The sequence below is a fragment of the Onychostoma macrolepis genome, chromosome 23, assembly GCF_012432095.1.
Source record: "Onychostoma macrolepis isolate SWU-2019 chromosome 23, ASM1243209v1, whole genome shotgun sequence".
Taxonomy (NCBI): Eukaryota; Metazoa; Chordata; class Actinopteri; order Cypriniformes; family Cyprinidae; genus Onychostoma; species Onychostoma macrolepis.
The window spans coordinates 7,791,339-7,809,570 of NC_081177.1; the positions used below are offsets into that span (position 1 = coordinate 7,791,339).

At 35.2% G+C, this 18,232-nt stretch overlaps 3 protein-coding genes and 1 long non-coding RNA gene across 10 annotated transcripts in view; 2 read left to right on the plus strand and 2 right to left on the minus strand.

The window, feature by feature from the left end:
- LOC131531778 (torsin-1A-like) overlaps positions 1-5,730 on the plus strand; it is a 6,598-nt gene extending 868 nt beyond the window's left edge. Inside the window, exons 2-7 of one of the 3 annotated variants that reach the window (XM_058762817.1) lie at positions 94-165; positions 1,284-1,370; positions 1,939-2,204; positions 2,585-2,760; positions 2,924-3,057; positions 5,234-5,482. In XM_058762817.1, coding sequence (XP_058618800.1) covers positions 94-165; positions 1,284-1,370; positions 1,939-2,204; positions 2,585-2,760; positions 2,924-3,057; positions 5,234-5,481 — 983 coding nt within the window. In that variant the 3' untranslated portion in view covers position 5,482. Of the gene's footprint in view, positions 1-93; positions 166-1,009; positions 1,371-1,938; positions 2,205-2,584; positions 2,761-2,923; positions 3,058-5,233 lie in introns of those variants that run through there. The other 2 variants (XM_058762816.1, XM_058762818.1) reach the window with 2 other exon arrangements.
- Positions 1-7,423, minus strand: part of LOC131531781 (uncharacterized) — a 23,428-nt gene extending 16,005 nt beyond the window's left edge. The window contains exons 1-2 of one of the 2 annotated variants that reach the window (XR_009268784.1): positions 7,284-7,423; positions 5,297-5,407 (exon numbers count right to left, since the gene is read on the minus strand). This is a non-coding gene — a long non-coding RNA (uncharacterized LOC131531781). The remainder of the gene's footprint in view (positions 1-5,296; positions 5,408-7,283) is intronic. The other variant, XR_009268782.1, reaches the window with a different exon arrangement.
- dnajc16 (DnaJ (Hsp40) homolog, subfamily C, member 16) lies at positions 5,858-12,447 on the plus strand. Of its 4 annotated transcripts, none has more exons than XM_058762810.1 (15): positions 5,858-5,976; positions 6,775-6,969; positions 7,072-7,138; positions 7,221-7,551; positions 7,648-7,832; positions 7,917-8,021; positions 8,103-8,261; positions 8,911-9,041; positions 9,131-9,308; positions 9,879-10,064; positions 10,203-10,279; positions 10,459-10,539; positions 10,620-10,709; positions 11,071-11,244; positions 11,327-12,447. In XM_058762810.1, the coding sequence occupies exons 2-15, from the start codon at positions 6,794-6,796 to the stop codon at positions 11,733-11,735; spliced, it is 2,349 nt and encodes a 782-aa protein (XP_058618793.1). In that variant the 5' UTR covers positions 5,858-5,976; positions 6,775-6,793; the 3' UTR covers positions 11,736-12,447. The 4 variants fall into 4 exon arrangements, with proteins under 4 accessions (XP_058618793.1, XP_058618796.1, XP_058618795.1 ...); XM_058762813.1 differs by having other exon boundaries at positions 11,074-11,244; XM_058762812.1 differs by having other exon boundaries at positions 9,882-10,064.
- A 136-nt stretch (positions 12,448-12,583) lies between these two features.
- On the minus strand, positions 12,584-18,029 carry agmat (agmatine ureohydrolase (agmatinase)). The gene is made up of 7 exons (XM_058762815.1): positions 17,536-18,029; positions 16,456-16,658; positions 16,316-16,364; positions 16,035-16,230; positions 14,502-14,681; positions 14,016-14,100; positions 12,584-13,939 (listed from the first exon to the last, which is right to left on the minus strand). The coding sequence occupies exons 1-7, from the start codon at positions 17,841-17,843 to the stop codon at positions 13,866-13,868; spliced, it is 1,095 nt and encodes a 364-aa protein (XP_058618798.1). The 5' UTR covers positions 17,844-18,029; the 3' UTR covers positions 12,584-13,865.
- Between the last annotated feature and the right edge of the window lie 203 nt (positions 18,030-18,232).

The window sequence follows — 18,232 nt, forward strand, 5'->3', positions numbered from 1 at the left end:
TTAAAAAAAAACATATGTAAGTGTTCATAATGTTTTTATTTTGTTATTGTTCTCAACATTCTTTCACGCTGGTTCATTTTGTTGACGCTATAGAAACGGATAATCCCCAGTCAGGATGTGAACAGCACCAAATTGAACATCACGTGTTGTCATCTCGGAATTACGGTAATTATGATGATACCAGAGTTTCCGAGTTGGGCAATAATTTTTTTTTTTAGACGTTTGATTCATTGCCCTGCAACATTTCGATGTAAGTACTTAATCTTAATGTAATAATCATTTTGAGAATATCAACTAGAAATTGATTTGGACTTATAACAACAAATTCTGTGTCACAAAGTTAATGAAGTTTACTTTAAAATTATACATATCATTTATCCAACTAACCAGTTTCTCAAGAGATACAGAGCTGATCTCTCTGAATGCTGTGTTTTTTGTGGAATGGATGTAGAGACTGTTATGCATCTTTTTTTTTTTTTTGAATGTATGCATGTTAAATTTTTCTGGATTTATGTTGAATTTTTATTTACTAGCTTGAGTGGATCTAAAATTAATATAAGAAAAGAGATGTTATATTTCATTTTGATAAAAAAAAATAGATATGGATAAGAATGACATTTTTATGCTAAATCTTTTTTTTATACACAAATGTAAATGGTCAGAAAGGAAGCCCAGTATCTCCCACTTCAAAGTTGATTTGAGGATTTATTTTGAAACTCTTCAAGGTCTTTCAAATCGGAAAGCAACCAGAACTATGAACACGCTCAAAGAACTAAACTCCTCTATTGTGATTACTGATATATATATATATATATATTATATTACTGATACCTTGTTATTTTTTCTAATTTAATTAAAAAATGTTTTTACCTTTTTTGTTTTCTTTTCTTCCAGGAAACGTGAACATCATGTTTGTAACATTGTTATAATTTTGAATGTTAATTGTTCAATTTATACAATTAATAAAAAAATAAATAAAAAAAGAGTTTCCGAGTTGGGCGGGTCATAAACTTTAAACATGGTGGAGGGAACAACCATTGCTGCTGTCTGCTGTTCTCACAACAACTACATCCTTTTGTCTTGTCGCTAAAGTAGTGCATTTATAGGCTAGATATCGAACGATCATTCGAAGCATATGTTAGTATAAATGTTAGTTCCCCTTCGAGTTCCTTCCAAAAACGAAACCGTGACTGAAAGACCGCCTAGATTATTCACTTTCACAATGAAAGCGCCACATTTCTTAATAGTTTTATTGCTGGTGTCTAATATAACATTATCTTCAGGTGTTCTGGATTTTTTCGCGGCTGCTGCATCTTATGTGATTCACAAATTTTTTCAACGGGACAATTTGCTGCCTTTTGACTTTAAACGTGAGTAAAACGGCAAAATAACACATCGTAGGTCTATGTTTTAACTATATATTTATGAGTTGGTTATGGCTCATCATATGTTAAATGTTTCCTTTGTTTCCAACAGCGTGTTTTTGATTATCGTATACATTTTTTTTCATAAAAATGTATACAGTTTTTATCCTTCATACTACATACGACAGGGTTAAACTTAGTATTTTCAGCACGTTCCCACGGCATTACTGGTATAATACCACATACTAGGCTATACGTTATCAAATCTTCTTTCAAAGTAAAGTGTTTACCCAATAAAAACTGCATTAATGAAAGAAAGGGAGAGGGACAGAAATTAAACTAAACTCCATGTTGTTTCTTCATGATAATTCCCTTCCTGAATTACAGCAATATTTAGTTAGGCCTAAATGTTACAATAAAATTACCCTTTTATGCTATATATACACACAATTTTAGAGGTTTTTGCAAGGTATAATTTGTCACGTGGTAAAAGTGTAAGAAAAACCTCAGAAATGCAAAGGTGTTACGGGTTATTTTGTTATTTGTTGACTTCACATATCTTCACATCTTCCAGGTTTGGAGAAAGATTTAAGAGGCTCTCTCTTTGGGCAGCACATTGTGTCTGATGTTGTACTGAAAGCTGTAACATCATTTATAAATGACAGCAACCCAAACAAACCGCTGGTCCTCTCTTTCCATGGGACTACAGGAGTTGGGAAAAATCATGTTGCTAAAATTATTGCAAGAAATGTGTACAAAAAAGGGGACCAGAGCAAGCATGTTCACACATATATATCTGAGCATCATTTCCGACACAGAACAAAATTAGACTTATACAGCGTAAGTAAATCATTTGTTTTTAGCTTTGGCCTAAGACTATAGCAATCATTTATAACAACAGATCAGGCTCTAGCTTTAAGATGTAATGCCCACAGGACTCATGTACTCATGTAGTTGGCTGGACAAGTGTGGATTTGGGTCATTTACAGATTCAGTATTTTCACTTGAAATAATAATGAAATTGCATTTCATTTCTATTAACCTGATGGAATATTTTGCCTAGTATTCATTACTGCATTAAAAACATAGTAAATAATATATTTAAAATTGTAATACTAAAATAAAAAAAATAATGCACATTTTTGTAAAACGGCTGTGAGAATGTTGTACATATCAGAAGTCATTCCTCTAAATGGGATTTGCATGTTCTGTATATTTAGGCACAGCTAAAGCAGTGGATTCATGGAAATGTATCACGCTTTCCCCGCTCCATGTTCATATTTGATGAAATGGACAAGATGCATCCACAGCTGATCGATGTCATAAAACCTTTTCTGGACTACAATGCCAATGTAGATGGAGTGTCATTCCGCGAAGCAATCTTCATTTTTCTTAGGTAAAGCCCTCAAAAAATCAAGGGTTTGTTTTTGGGATTACTGAAAATATAGTTGTATTCAAAATATTAGCTCTATAAAATTCAAACACAGTGGTAATTAAATGCCTCTACTCTTCCTAACGAGTGACACACAATTATAAGCTGTTTATCTGTTTGTTTATAGTAATGCAGGTGGGAATGTGATTGCTGAAGTGGCTCTGGATTTCTGGAGAGAGGGCAAAGATCGGGAAGAGCTTTGGATGAACAGCAAGGAGCTGGAGACTAAGATCCTTCAAAACATCTTCAATGATAAGAACAGTGTGTATTGAAAGACACTCTCTCTCTCTCTCTCTCTCTCTATATATATATATACAGCGGGTAAAATAAGTATTGAACGCATCACTATTTTTCTCAGTAAATATATTTCTAAAGGTGCTGTTGACATGAAATTTTCACCAGGTGTCGGTAACAAACCAAGTAATCCATACATACCATCAAAAAAATGAGTTCAAATAAGGTCTCGTACTGTATCGCATCCCTTGTCAGTGCCGGGTGCTTGCTTGGCCATTTGTTGTGATTAACAGGAAAGTGTGTTCCGCTGAATTGGATTAGTATTTTGTTAGATGGGTATAAAAGCTTAGTTTACCGCGGCAGCCGTCGCATGAAGGCCTCCTCGTGTGAAGATCGAAGAGTGTAAAGACCATCGACTCTACCGTGCGACTCCACCGGACAGGGACACCGGCAAAGGATATAAGTATCGCTTTCTATTTATCCTCTTTCCTACTACTTGTTTCACTTCTGTTTCAGTTTTTTTATAACCATTTCTTACTATGTGTAAGTAAGTTGTTGTTGTTTTTTAGCATGTGTGTTTGGTTCAGTGTTATTTTTTAGGATTACTGATAAACTAATGTAGCTTGATTTGTATTTGTTATCTATTTTAGTTTTAGTTACAGTTGTAGTAATGTTGTCATTTTATTATGTCTGTATAGGTTTTTTATTATGGGCAGTCGTGGCCTAATGGATAGCGAGTCGGACTTGTAACCCGAAGGTCATGGGTTCGAGTCTCAGGTCCGGCAGGGATTGTAGGTGGGGGAAGTGAATAACCAGCACTCTCTCCACCCTCAATACAATGACTGAGGTGAGACCCTTGAGCAAGGCACCAAACCCCCAATTGCTCCCCGGGCAGTATGTTCACTACTGTGTGTGTGCACTTGGATGGGTTAAATGTGCACAAATTCCGAGTATGGGTCACCATACTTGGCCACACACCACTTCCCTTTCCCTTTATTTAGTTTTAGTTGTATTTAATTTGAGTTGAGTTATTTTAGTACTTCATACTACATGTAAATTAAACAATATATATTGAATTTATTTTTATATGTATGTGTGTGTGGCTGTACATACACATATGTAGTTGTTTTTTTTTTGGTGTTTGGCTTAGTGTTATGTTAGAATCATTATTATACTCATACCTTTTGTTTTAATATTTTGAATTGTTTTTAGCTTTATTTTCTGTTTTCATTTAAATGTTTAGTTTTGAAACGTTGTCGTATGAATTTGTCATTTTTATTTAATTTCTTTATTTTCTTAAATGTGTTTTAACTTTTAGTTTTAGTTACTTTTTCTTATTTGTAAGTCGCTTTGGATAAAAGCGTCTGCTAAATGACTAAAAGTAAAGTTCAGAAATTAAGTTGTGTGTTATAAAATGCGATGACAAAGGGAAAAAGTATTGAACACGCTTACTGAAATGTATTTAATACTTCGTACAAAAGCCTTTGTTGGTAATGACAGCTTCAAGACGCCTCCTGTATGGACAAACTAGTCGCATGCATTGCTCAGGTGTGATTTTGGCCCATTCTTCCACACAAACACAAACAGTCTTCAAATGTTAATGGTTCCATGGGCATCTTCTATGAACTCTGATCTTTAGTTCTTTCCACTGATTTTCTATTGGATTCAAGTCAGGTGATTGGCTGGGCCATTCTAGCTTTATTTTCTTTCTCTGAAACCAGTCGAGAGTTTTCTTGGCGGTGTGTTTGGGATTATTGTCTTCCTGAAATGTCCACTCTCATTTCATCTTCATCATCCTGGTACTGTAGGTGTTGGGACTGAACCAGCTAATATTAATTTCCACTGACAAGGAGCAGGATTGCTTTCTAATTACTGATTGGCTTTCCATGCCTTTTTGCACCTCCCTTTCTTCATGTGCTCAATACTGTTCCCTGTGTCATTCCATTTTATTACACATAACTTAATTTCTGAATTTATTAGTTTTGTTATGTTTGTATGTATGGATTACTTGGGTTGTTACCAACATTTGGTGAAACTTTCATGTCAACAGCACCTTTAGAAATATATTTACTGAGAAAAATAGTGACGTGTTCAATACTTAATTTACCCGCTTTATGTATATATATATATACATATATATATGAATATGTGGTTCTATTTACTCCACAAATAACTTTTTTTAATGTCTATGCGTGTTCTGTAGGTGGATTTCTGCACTCTAGTATCATAGATCATCATCTGGTTGATCACTATATTCCTTTCCTACCTCTGGAGCTGAAGCATGTGCGCCAGTGTGTCATGTCTGAGATGGGACATCTGAACATCAAACCAAACTATGATCTGGCAGATAAAGTGGCCAGAGACATGCCCTTCTTCCCTGAAGAGGAGAAAATCTTTGCTGTTAAAGGCTGCAAGTCTGTCAGACAGAAGTTGGTGCTGTATGTTGATTAGCAGCATATTGTCCGACTGTTTTGACTGTTCTGTAGGCCTATTAATATTTCAGTCTTAACTAGTTACATTGCTATCTGGAGTCTGAATTATTCTGCTTCTTGAGGTTAAGACGATGTCTGTATTAAACATTTGAAACAATTTGTCCAGTCTGTTTAGATTTGGTACCACATACCAGATTTTTGAAGTAGCCTACCCTTGGAGTTATTTTATACATCACTATACCATGGTGGAAGTATTTTTGCAAAGCATGGTAGCCTAATACCATATTTGTTATAATACTATGTTTGTTTCTGCAATAAACACCATGGAATAGAGAGCGTCGGCGCACTTCTGTGTGTTTGTGTGTGTGTGAGAGAGAGAGAGAGAGAGAGAGAGAGAGAGAGAGAGAGTGTGTTTATGCCGCTGTGAATCTCTGCTAATATTAATGCGCATGTCTCATGGTTTATGAACGCTTCACTCAGATGGATGGATGAACTTCTGTCACCATTAGTAGCGGTATATTCATATTCCATTCATGTTGTAATGGTTTCCTCTCGTTTTGATGTCATATTCGTGATAAAAACATGAGCTAGGTAGGCTAACAGGCTAGCTAAGGATCTTTCAGTTTCGTCAGATGTCGATTTACCTGCATGTCCTGCTTTTTATTGCCCTCAGAACGTGATTTAATGGTTGTTTTCTCCTGTCATTGAATGCGCTTTATGTCGCGTTTTCTGTAATAGTCTTAACGCGACTAGCATGTGTCACTGACATCCGAGGGAAACTTCTGTTTGCATGACAGCTTTCAGTATGGACATATTTTATTTTAATATGCTTGAACAGTCATGACCGTTAGGTTTTATTTTATTTGGCATGTGCGAAGGCAGTTCGATGGTAACACTCAAGACCAAACATGAAATTAAAACATATGAGTCATTATGAATATTTTATTTATTTATTTATAGATATATTCACTATTATAACCGTATTATTTATATAATATTATAGCCTAATAATTATTAATATTTTGAATTAGCTTTTCTTTTCTTTTTTCATCTAATATTTATATTTTAAATTTTACTTCAAATACCAAAAACGTAATTTTGTTGTATTTGTTATTTAATTTTTTATATATTTAAAAATTCAGGATAAAATATTTAATGTTAAAATTTATTGATGTTTATCACCATATTTCGTTATATTCATTATTTTATTTTAATTATTTATATATTTTACATTTATTTATTTTCAGAATTAAATGTTTATTTTTCAATATTTCATACTTAAGTATTTCCTCAATGTCTTATAATATAATAGTCTTCGGGCAGAAGAACACATGGTCATGATGAGGATGGTGGTGTTCTTGCTCTCTGTGATGATGGTCTATGTGCTCTTGATGGATGCTACGGTGGAAAGCACTGCAGAATTTGATCCATATAAAGTTCTTGGAGTCACCAGAAGCGCAAGCCAAGCAGAAATCAAGAAAGTGTATAAACGCTTGGCCAAAGAATGGTGAGAGAGCTATATTTTTCTTCTAGATTGCAATACGTGTACAGTAATTTTATGTCTAAATGAGAATGCTACACCATGGTCATCTTTCATCTCTACTGTCAGGCATCCTGATAAAAACAAAAATCCTGAAGCTGAGGACATGTTCATCAAGATTACAAAGTCTTATGAGGTACTGCAACAGTACTCTGAACTCTGAACAGATCACATGCTGTCAGAAGTAAAGCTAATGTTAACTTCATTTTACTCCGTAGATCTTAACAAACGAGGAGAAGAGAGCCAGCTACGATCATTATGGACAAACAGATAACACTCACCCATATGGACGCGGCCATCACGGTTTCCGTCACTTTCATGATAACTTCTACTTTGACGAGTCTTTCTTCCACTTTCCCTTCAACAATAAGGGTGGCCGGGACTTTGCTGACAGCAAGTACACGTTGCACTTCAACCAGTATGTCAATGAAGTTGTGCCGGACAGCTTCAAGAGGCCTTACTTGATCAAGATCACCTCAGACTGGTGCTTCAGCTGCATCCATATCGAGCCAATCTGGAAAGAAACAGTGCAGGAATTGGAGACTCTAGGTGAGACAATTTGTATTTTATAGAAATGCTTACTTGTCACGTCCCTGTTAGTGATATGATCACTTCCTCCAGATAAGTTGTTTTTCTCATTCCTAGGGATTGGAATTGGTGTGGTTGATGTTGGTTATGAGCGGCGTTTAGCAAATCATTTGGGCGCTCATCAGACTCCATCCATTCTTGGTGTCGTCAATGGAAAAGTGGCTTTCTTCCATTACGCTGTTGTTAAAGGCCACTTGATGCAGTTTGTAGAAGATTTGCTGCCACAGAGACTAGTTGAAAAGGTTAGTGAACATCATTATTCACTCCTAATGTCTGGATTTATATCTTCTTCTGGTCTCAAACGTCTCGTTCATGGATGTCTGTAGGTTACAGACAAGAACAACCAAGAGTTTCTGAAGAGCTGGCATGAGCTGAACAAGCCACATGTTCTCCTGTTTGACCAAGTGCCTTCGGTTCCTTTGCTTTATAAGGTAGAGATTGGGTAGTAACCTCCAGATTTGCCAATGTTCAGCCAATACTCCAATGATTGATTGTTTGTTTGTTTCTAATAGCTTACAGCATTTGCCTATAAGGACTATGTGCAATTTGGATATGTGGATCAAGGTCTTTCTGAGACCGCTGACCTGCTGAGAAAATTCAACATAAACACTTATGCGCCAACCATGCTTGTCTTCAAAGAGGATGTTGAGAAGCCTGCAGATATTATACAGGTAAACCTGTTCCCTTGAATACGGTAGGCCACATTGTTTGGATAAAGTTTTGTTACTGGCAAAAATGGTATAGTTGATGTTTGACCTGTTAATGCTCAGATTGTTCAAAGTTGTGCAATTTAGATGATTCTTTGATTAGTTTTGCATCCAAATATTTTTATTTATGTTACTTAAGTCATTGTTTATTTTGTGATAATGCTTGTGCCTAGTTCCTGGAGGACTGCAACCCTGCAGAGTTTAGTGCCAACACTGCTCCAACACACCTGAAGTACTTGATTATCTGGATCAGGTGCATTTAATTAGGGTTGAATCTAAACACTGCAGGGCTATGGCCCTCCAGAAACTGAGCTTTACCTTAGAAGGTCTTGACAATTAAATTAGTCATCAGGTGCCAAGATCTCCAATCAGTTAAACGGCATAAGTTATTACTCCACCACATGCGTGTGACGTCATTAACAGTGGCCCTATATTGTTGAACTAATGTTCGGGAAACAGTTGTGACTGGTTTCCACAATGATGGTCAATCAGCGAGTTACGCCATTGTACTGGAAACACAGCCCAGGTTGGGGCTTCAGCAACATCTTTTTTTGTTTGAGAAGATATAAATATGTTTACCTTTTGACTTTCAATTAAACATTTGCTCCCTCAGGCTAAAGGGATGAAGAAGCAGATAATAGACGAGTTCATCTCCAACAACAAGTTCCTCCTGGCCCCTCGTCTGGTGAACCAGAAGCTATTTGATGAGATTTGCCCTGTTAAACAGTTCCATCGTCGCAGGAAGTAAGATGGCTTTGTAAAAATCAGAGAAGTTAATCCAATTCAGTATATTAAAGGGTCTTTTCCAATAGTCTGCAATGTCTTTTTCACAGATATTGCATTCTACTCATCACTGGTGAGGAAGAGTCCTTCGCCACAGGAAATGAAGCCTTCCTCTCGCTAGCCTCTGCAAACACTAATGATGTGCTGCGGTTTGCTTACGTCTACCAGCGACGTCAGCAACCCCTCTGTGATGTTCTCTTGAAGAACAAAGACGGCACACCACCACAGGTAGATGTTATCTTCTCCACGCATTTTTATTTCGAGAAGAAAATAGTTGAGCATTATAAAGGTTGACATATGTTATTTCTAACGATTGTTCGACATTATTATTTTCTTTTTGCATCAATTATTACAGACAGAGAATAGAACAACAAATTTGATCAAAACAATCACTTTGATGTAGCAATTGTTTACAGGATTGCTAAAGTTTACCGGTTAATGTTAAGATTAAGTTGTGCTATTTGGAGTGATCTTTGTTATTTGGAATTTTTGTTATTTAAAGTGTTACATTTTGGCTCCACTTGGATTTTTATTTAATTTGAATTTATTTCATTTGAGATAATAACAGTACAGTACATTCAGGATTAAGTCATTTTTGTTCATTAAGTAATAATGCTTTAGTAATAAAACACTATTTTACATTGAATTTTTACATTCAATATGCATTCAGCACCCAAGTTTTCATGTATGATAAAAATGACCAATTGGTTATTGGCCTCTTTTCCCATTTAAGCTATCAAAATTGGCAAAATCCACTATTTTAGTGTGTAACCCAGTTAAACTTTTGTGTTTATTGAGCAGGTGGTGATTCTGGAGAGGCGTAATGGAGCTGGTAAAATTCTGTATAAGCCAGTTTTGGGAGGATGGAACGGCAGTAAGGAAGACAAACACAAGCTTCTGGAGGAACTCGAAAGACTGCAGAAGGATCCCTCCATCCTCAACAATGATGCCGTTCTCCCAGAGCTCAACAATGAGTTCACCTCGGTGAGTCTCTCGGGGTTTGCTTTTCATGGAACGTCTTTAATTGGGAAATTAGCAGTGACCTATATGCATGTTTCTGTAGAGATCTAGATTATGTCCAAATTTGCTAGAACTTAATTTTGTACATCCATTTGTTTTCAGATGTTTTTAATTAAATGGATTTACACGGCATATGACTACTTGTCTGAAATTATCGATGATCTTCTTCACAATAACTGGTAGGTGAATAAATTGCCAATTGACCTAAGCTCTGCCCCTCTTCTTTACTGTTGTTAATTAAGGTAATAAGCTTTATGAAATATGTTAGTACTGAAAGGCAACAGTTGTTAAGGTGGGATTGGTCAGAAATATTTTTGATATTTAATGCTCTATTAAATTATTTTCATTCATTTTGCAGGCGTGAGATGATGCCCCTACTGTCTTTGATATTCTCTGCACTTTTTATTTTATTTGGCACTGTAGTTATTCAGGCTTTCAGGTAAGATTTATTGCATTCATAATTCTGACGTGTTAGACGGGAAATGCAGAGACATTAAACGTTGCTGTTTCTAATTTCAGTGACTCAAGTGAGGAAAAACAGCCCAAAATGAAAGCAAAAGAGGCATCCAAGACCGAGAACGGTTCGCCAAATACCTCCAGCACATCCAGGTTCTTTCATATATTACATTTGGATAAATCCAATAAATAAATTCCACAGAACTTCATCTATTTTAATGATGCACAATGTATCAGTACCATTTCATTTAATGGATATTAGCGATTTTAAAGCAATACTGGATATTTATTTATGCATGCTCATTTCTCTTCTTTTTATGTTGAGATTATATTATTTATAATAATTATCTAATAATAATAATAATATTACTACATATGGAATTTTAGTATCAGTCATTTGTTATCAGCTGTAAAAATAGCATTAAATAATATAATATTAAATAATTGATACAACCCTGATTTATTATACTATTATATGCTCTCATTTAAACTTTTTTTTCTTCTTTTTTTCCAGCAGTCGCCCACCAAAGAAGAACTTTGTGGAGGTGACAGAGTTAACCGACATTACGTACACTAGTAACCTGGTTAAGTTGAGGCCGGGTCACATCAATGTAGTTCTGGTACTTACTGATTCCACAAAGAACATCCTGCTCAGCAAGTTTGCCAAAGAAGTTTATTCGTTCACTGGGTGAGCCCTCATTGCATGCTGCACCTTGCAGTCACAATGTCTAAAAAAAAAAGATATAAACAATGTTTCCTCTTCCTCGTAGGAGTTTGACGTTACACTTCTCCTTCCTAAATGTGGATAAACATAGCGAATGGATGGCGGCCGTGTTGGAATACGCCCAGGACGCCATGCAGATCGACACAGATGAGGACGAAGTGGGCAGCCGCAAAGCAGACTACACAGGCTATGTTCTAGCCCTCAATGGCCATAAGAAATACCTGTGTCTTTTCAAGCCAGTCTACACAGGTGAAGACTTGGATAGCAAGCCGGAAGAGGAAGGAGGAGGCTCCCGGTCCAGGAAGGGCTTGACACGCTCTCGATCCACAACTCTTCAGATCCACCACAAACTGGATCGACTCGGACTCTGGATGGAGCGGCTGATGGAAGGGACGCTGCCCCGGTACTACGTCCCAGCCTGGCCTGGTCTGGACAAGATCACTGTCAACAAATAAAGCCTCATGGAAGCTAGCATACATTTGCTAGAGCTAATAACCCAGCTGGATTAGAAGCACCCGATGGCCTCAGCGAAACCAGGCTTGATGCTGCACAGATCCGGAAGCTTGCGAGACAATTCTATGTAAGACTTTGCAGAAGTGACTTTGGTTTAGTATTGTTAAGGAAAGGTAAATGTTTGGAGTACTTGAATCGACACTGATGCTGACCTCTTGGAAATCTTTAGTTTGGCTGCTCTAACGGAGGGCTTTACAGTCAGTTTGGATATTTGGTATTTATTTCAAAAGGCTGTTGGTTGAGAGGCAAAATATCGATGCAGCTAGCCTAGCTTTCGATTTTAAACATTTCCTTTCCACGAATAACATTGCAACATGCTGCTAGTTGAAAAACAGCTAACATATTGTAGCATAACAAACATGATCACTGTAGACTTTTAGTCTTAACTATGTTTACTCATGACAATGCTGTGAATTTTTATGTTTTACAATTTTAAGAGACACTTTCCTTTTTAATTTAACCCCCTTGATCTACAAAGTGCAATATTTAACTTTTTGCTAACAATTTACAATAAGGTGAATTATAGACTAAAACATTTTTATCATTTCAAAATTGTGGTTTATTGTTCGTTTATGATGCCAAATGCATTAACTAATGTTAACAAACTGTTGCCACATTTTAATGTTTTACTTGCAATTCCTTACCTAAAAAAAACAAAAAATTATAAAACATAAAAATAATAATAAAATAAAACTAGAATAAAATACTTAGGCAACTTTTAGACATTTAATAAAAGTTTAATAGAATTCAAAATTGAAAATATGAAAAGCTACCATTTGGAAACATGTACCACATGTAATTATTTTTAATAATTTGAATATAAACAAACATTTTTTCCCTTCTAAATAATAGTGAAAATATGGATGGTAGACATCTTGTTTGTAAAATACTGTAGCTTTATCAATTCAGTATAGGTTTAGTCATTTTTTTTAGTGCAACACTTGTCAAATTTCTTAGCATCTTCCGTACTTGTGGTACAGAGTTTAACACAACTGGCACAACTTTACAGCAATACCCATACAACATGAACTGTGCTTCAGTCCCAAGGGGTAAATAGTTACATAATTTTAAATGTATATGTAAAAAATATATGTCTCTAAAATGTAAGGAAGATTCCAGATGTTCTTACCAGATTGACGGTGTAAGTAAAGGGTGGAACAGCTCTTTATCGACCTGTACAAGTCACATTCAGCTATATAGTGCAGCTATAAAATTAGCAGGTAAAGCCTTAAAGAATGACAAATAGCGCCAGAGACCTTTATAGTTTCCAGTTGTGTTCTTTCATTACAAATGTGCCGTGGCATGCAAAACATACTCTCAACAGTACAAAGAGAAGAAATAATACATACTTGATCTGAAGTATTTTGTACTATGCATTTCATGTTTGCTGTAGAAAAGCGTTTGTCTCCTTTATGTTGTGATGTTTCATTTTGTTAGCAGGATTTAGTGGTTAATGCATTTGATTAGCTATTGCATATGCACAGAAGGGTGTGGGTGAGTTAAATTCACTCCTATACGAAGTCTTCCATTACTGACATATTTTGGGTGATGAATAATTTTACTTGATTCATATGGTGTTCAATGAACATTCATTATACTTTATAATTGATGATGCGGTATTGGTGCCATTGTACTATATTAGCATTTTATTTGTGTTTTGCAATGCACTGGTAAATATCTTAAATTTAAGATAGCATTAAATCATGCCAAATTTTCATGGCTTATTAACTCTATATGACTAAATGTATTTATGTCTGTGGTATAAAATATTAACTCTGTATCACGTTATGTAATCTATTTTATTTATTAATCGGTTCACAAACTATATTATCAAATAAACATAAAAGAAATAATTTTCATAATTGTAATTGTTTTGTTTTTTTCCCGAGAGTTATGTTTCTTCATCCGCAATATGAATCGTCTTCACTGTGTTCCTAATTTGTGACAGTATGACACTGTTTTGCTAATCCAAATAAAGGTATTTGTTGCTGAAAATAGTATTAATACTGATTTTGTACATAAATCATGTATATGTCGCTGTGCAATTATCTGAGACGTTCCACAAACGCACATCAATAATATTTGACTTTTGGAAGGACACACATCATCTCAAAAAGGAGGTTAGCTCCAGTCAAGGCAGTGTTTCCTGTGAAAAATATAATGTAAATAATAAAAATATAATATAAATAATATAAATAAAATTTTTATATATAATATAGTACCTGTGGTGTCATAAGGTGGAGAAACCTCAACTAAATCACAACCCACAAGATTAAGACCTCGACAACCTCGAATGATTTCCAGACCCTGAAAACAAATTTCAAAATACATTATTCTTTAAACAAAAGAGTGTCGATTGATATTCAAATCAGCCATGTCTCCATCTTTAAGTATGCTTTTTACCAACCCCTAAGGTTAATATTAAACTTTCACGTGCAAAGTCTAAGGGCTGCTCTTGGCTGTGTCTTTGATCTGTAATGTTTAGTACAGTATGCCAGATTAACAGTGTGTCCACTTTCCAAATCACTTGTTCTATATATATCGGTTGCATAGTGTGCAGAAAATTTTATGTTTATATGAATACTTGTGGAAGTATTATTGACATAAAGTGAATTAAAAGACCTTCATTAGTAGGTTTAAGGGTGATGGGAGTTTATTCTAAACTCCAGAGCAGGTTTAAGCATCTCTAAGCAACAGGTAAAGCATACCTGAATGGGTGTGAGGCCAGCAATCTCAGGTGTTCCTGTGCCTGGAGCGAATGCAGGGTCCAGACTGTCTATGTCAAAGCTGAGATAGACCGGTCCGGTTCCCATCTGTAAGCGAACCTCCTCCATGAGTGGGACAAGAGATTTGTGCCAGCACTCCACAGCTTCCACAACACGGAAACCCTGGAAAGACCAAAACGTTAAAAAATAAATAAACAAAAATATAAGTGAAAAATTCAGTGTATAAATATAAAAGGTTTTTACTTACAAGCATATATGCCAAATACAAGTATGATAAAATACATATCAAATTTTTATTACATTTTTGAATTACAATTTTTATTATATTTCTTAATTTGTAAAGTATATAAAATGGCTATAATATAACATCCAGACAGATAGATAGATATACAGACAGACAGACAGACAGACAGATAGACAGACATTACATTTACATTTATGCATTTATGCATTTAGCAGACGGTTTTATCCAAAGCTACTTACATTGCATTCAAGTTACAATTTTTACATTTTTTATCAGCTCTTGCTTTCCCTGGGAAACATCCAGACATCCAGACAGATAGACAGATATACAGACAGACAGATAGATAGACAGACATCCAGATAGATAGATAGATAGATAGATAGATAGATAGATAGATAGATAGATAGATAGATAGATAGATAGATAGATAGATAGATAGATAGATAGATAGATAGACATCCAGACAGATATCCAGATAGATAGACAGACAGACAGACAGACAGACAGACAGACATACAGATAGATAGATAGACAGACAGATCGACAGATAAATAGACAGACAGACAGACATACAGATAGATAGATAGATAAATAAACAGATCAATAGATAAATAGACAGACAGAGACAGACATCCAGACAGATAGACAGATAGACAGACAGACAGACAGACAGATAAATAGATATATAGAGACAGATAGACAGATATACAGACAGACAGATAGATAGATAGACAGACAGATCGACAGATAAATAGACAGACAGACAGACATACAGATAGATAGATAAATAGATAGATAGACAGATAAATAGACAGACAGAGACAGACATCCAGACAGATAAACAGATAAACAGATATACAGACGGACAGAGTGATCAAGAACCTGACGAGAAGCAAAATAGTTCCTAGCAAACTAAGACAAACAAAGTACAAACAAGACAGACTTTTGAGGGATAATGGCTTATTCACACAAAGTGACGACTTCAACATTATTGCAGTAGGCCTATTAATACTGAAGATCTCCGGTTTCATTTTAAAGTAAATAACTTGAAAGATAATAGAGGCGAAAGATGTCTGCTGCTGCATTTGAATGAAATGAAAGGCTGCGTGTCAGCGCAGTGATATAAGAGACATAAAAGAAGTGCCGGACTCAAATATAGCATCATTATAGAGTGGTGGAACTTTGACGTCACTTTGTAGGCCACATTACATTCTAATATATATATAAACGATATATTTAGAGCATGATTATTGGTAAAAGCATTGTGATACCTGTGCTCGGCTCCACTCATAATTATCTGGAGAATAACCCGAGCCTCTGAGCCCGATCTGGACGACCCTCTTGCAGTCCAGGAGCCCCTCATCCACACAGCGTCTGAAAGGGGTCCCATGACCAATTTTCTCACCCAGAATCATGTCACTAGTGTCTGCATGGGCATCCACATGTATTAGGCCAACCGGACCATGTCTGAACAGCAGAAATAGCAATATTTCAGACTAAATGTGAGTTAGTATTGCAAATTGGGAGGGGGACCTCTTGTGTTTGCACCAACCTCTCAGCAACGGCTTGTAGAATTGGGTATGCAATTGTATGATCACCTCCTGGGAATCCAAGACAAGTGGAGAAGTAACATATTAAAAGCAGACTCAAACCTGATCCAAGTATTTCTGCATATTGAAAATGTTTTCTCACCCAGTGTAAGTGGGATGCAGCCAGTGGCCACAATTTTACGATAAGCCTCTCGTATTTTTTTGCAGGTGTCCTTCAGGTCAAAGAGGTTAACGTTAATGTCACCGATATCCGCCACCCTTAGTGATTCGTATGGGGCCGCTCTTGTCCAGCCATTGTACAACCTGATCATAGCGGATTCTGCCCTGATGTGCCTCGGGCCAAATCTGTATCGAGTACAAGGGACTCAACAAGTTATTTTTGTTCATGAACATTTCAACCATAATATATATCATAATATATATTGCTTAAATACATTCTTGAAAATATATTAAATGTTATAAATATATTTACATATATTTAAAATACATATAAATATTGTATATTGAATAAAAATATTGTAGTATAAGCATGTCTAAATACAAATATTATTAAAAATATTTAAAAAATTTATTACAATTCTGTATTACATATTTAAACACTATTTTAATTCATTTCTTGACAACATATTAAATGTTATACAATTGTATTTAAAAATATATATATAAAAACAGTATGTTTTATTATGTCTTTAAAGTTTATATTTAAATAAAATGTAGATAAAATGTATAAAAATGTCTATAAAAATAAGTTACTTGTATTTGTGATATTTGTATTACCGGTACATTTTGAAAATGTATAAAATGTTATAAATATATATTTAAAAATATAAAACACTCGTATAAATAGTATGTTTTATTATAAGCATATATCTAAATACAAATATTATTAAAATTGAATTACATTTCTTTATTAGATTTGATTCATATTTAAATTATTTTAGTAATTTTTGAAAATATTAAATGTTATAAAAGTCATTTTAAAATACTATGTCTATATCTATCTATATAGTATGTGTTTTATTACAAGCATATATGTCTATAAAATTTAGGTATATATGAATTCTATATGTATAATTCTATACATAGTAATATTACACTGTATGCTAAAGCATACTATAATACACACATAGCAAATACAATTTCTGTGTTCTCATTATATTATACAATGCCAAATTTTTGTAACACTCATGACTGTGTGTGGTATATGAATGTACAGTATTACCTCGCACCGGGACGGTTGGATGTTCCGGTGTCGATGGGAACCCCGACAAACGCCGCGTCCAGCCCGTCCGCTGTTTCCTGAAACGGTAATTTGCACATAGTCGCGATTCCGCTGACTCTCGCCACAAACTCCGCGCTCGGCGGGACATTGAAGCCTTTCCCGGACATTCGCCTCGTGAAAGACACATTGGTCTGATCCCCGTCAAAGTTTCCCTGTTTTATGACTCTCTGAGAAGCACACGCTTTAAAAATCTGAGATCCACCAAAGACTGCTCGAGTTTTAATAACGATTTTGATCGAAGAAAACATGATCAGCTTGGCGTGAAACCAATTTAGCGAAACTAGAAATTAGCGAAAAATGCAATGCAAATTTGATGCAAAAAATGCCTGTGCAAAACAACCGAGCTTAGAGGTTCGTTTTAACGAAAAGGTTTCGCAAATGTGTATAGGCTATATTAGTTCAGGGGATTCAAAATGAACTTTAGCCCCTGGCGCGATGAGGGGCTGGACTCTGTAGTGTGTTGTTTTTCACAATCATATTCTCCTACACTACTCCTACTAGCAATGGGCATATAATATGCATACTACATTATGCATTACATTTCAATAACCGATATTGATTATTTTTATGTCCAAGTCCAACAGTTTAATTTCTGCATTTTGAAACAAAAAAAATATATATAATAAATAAATAAAAA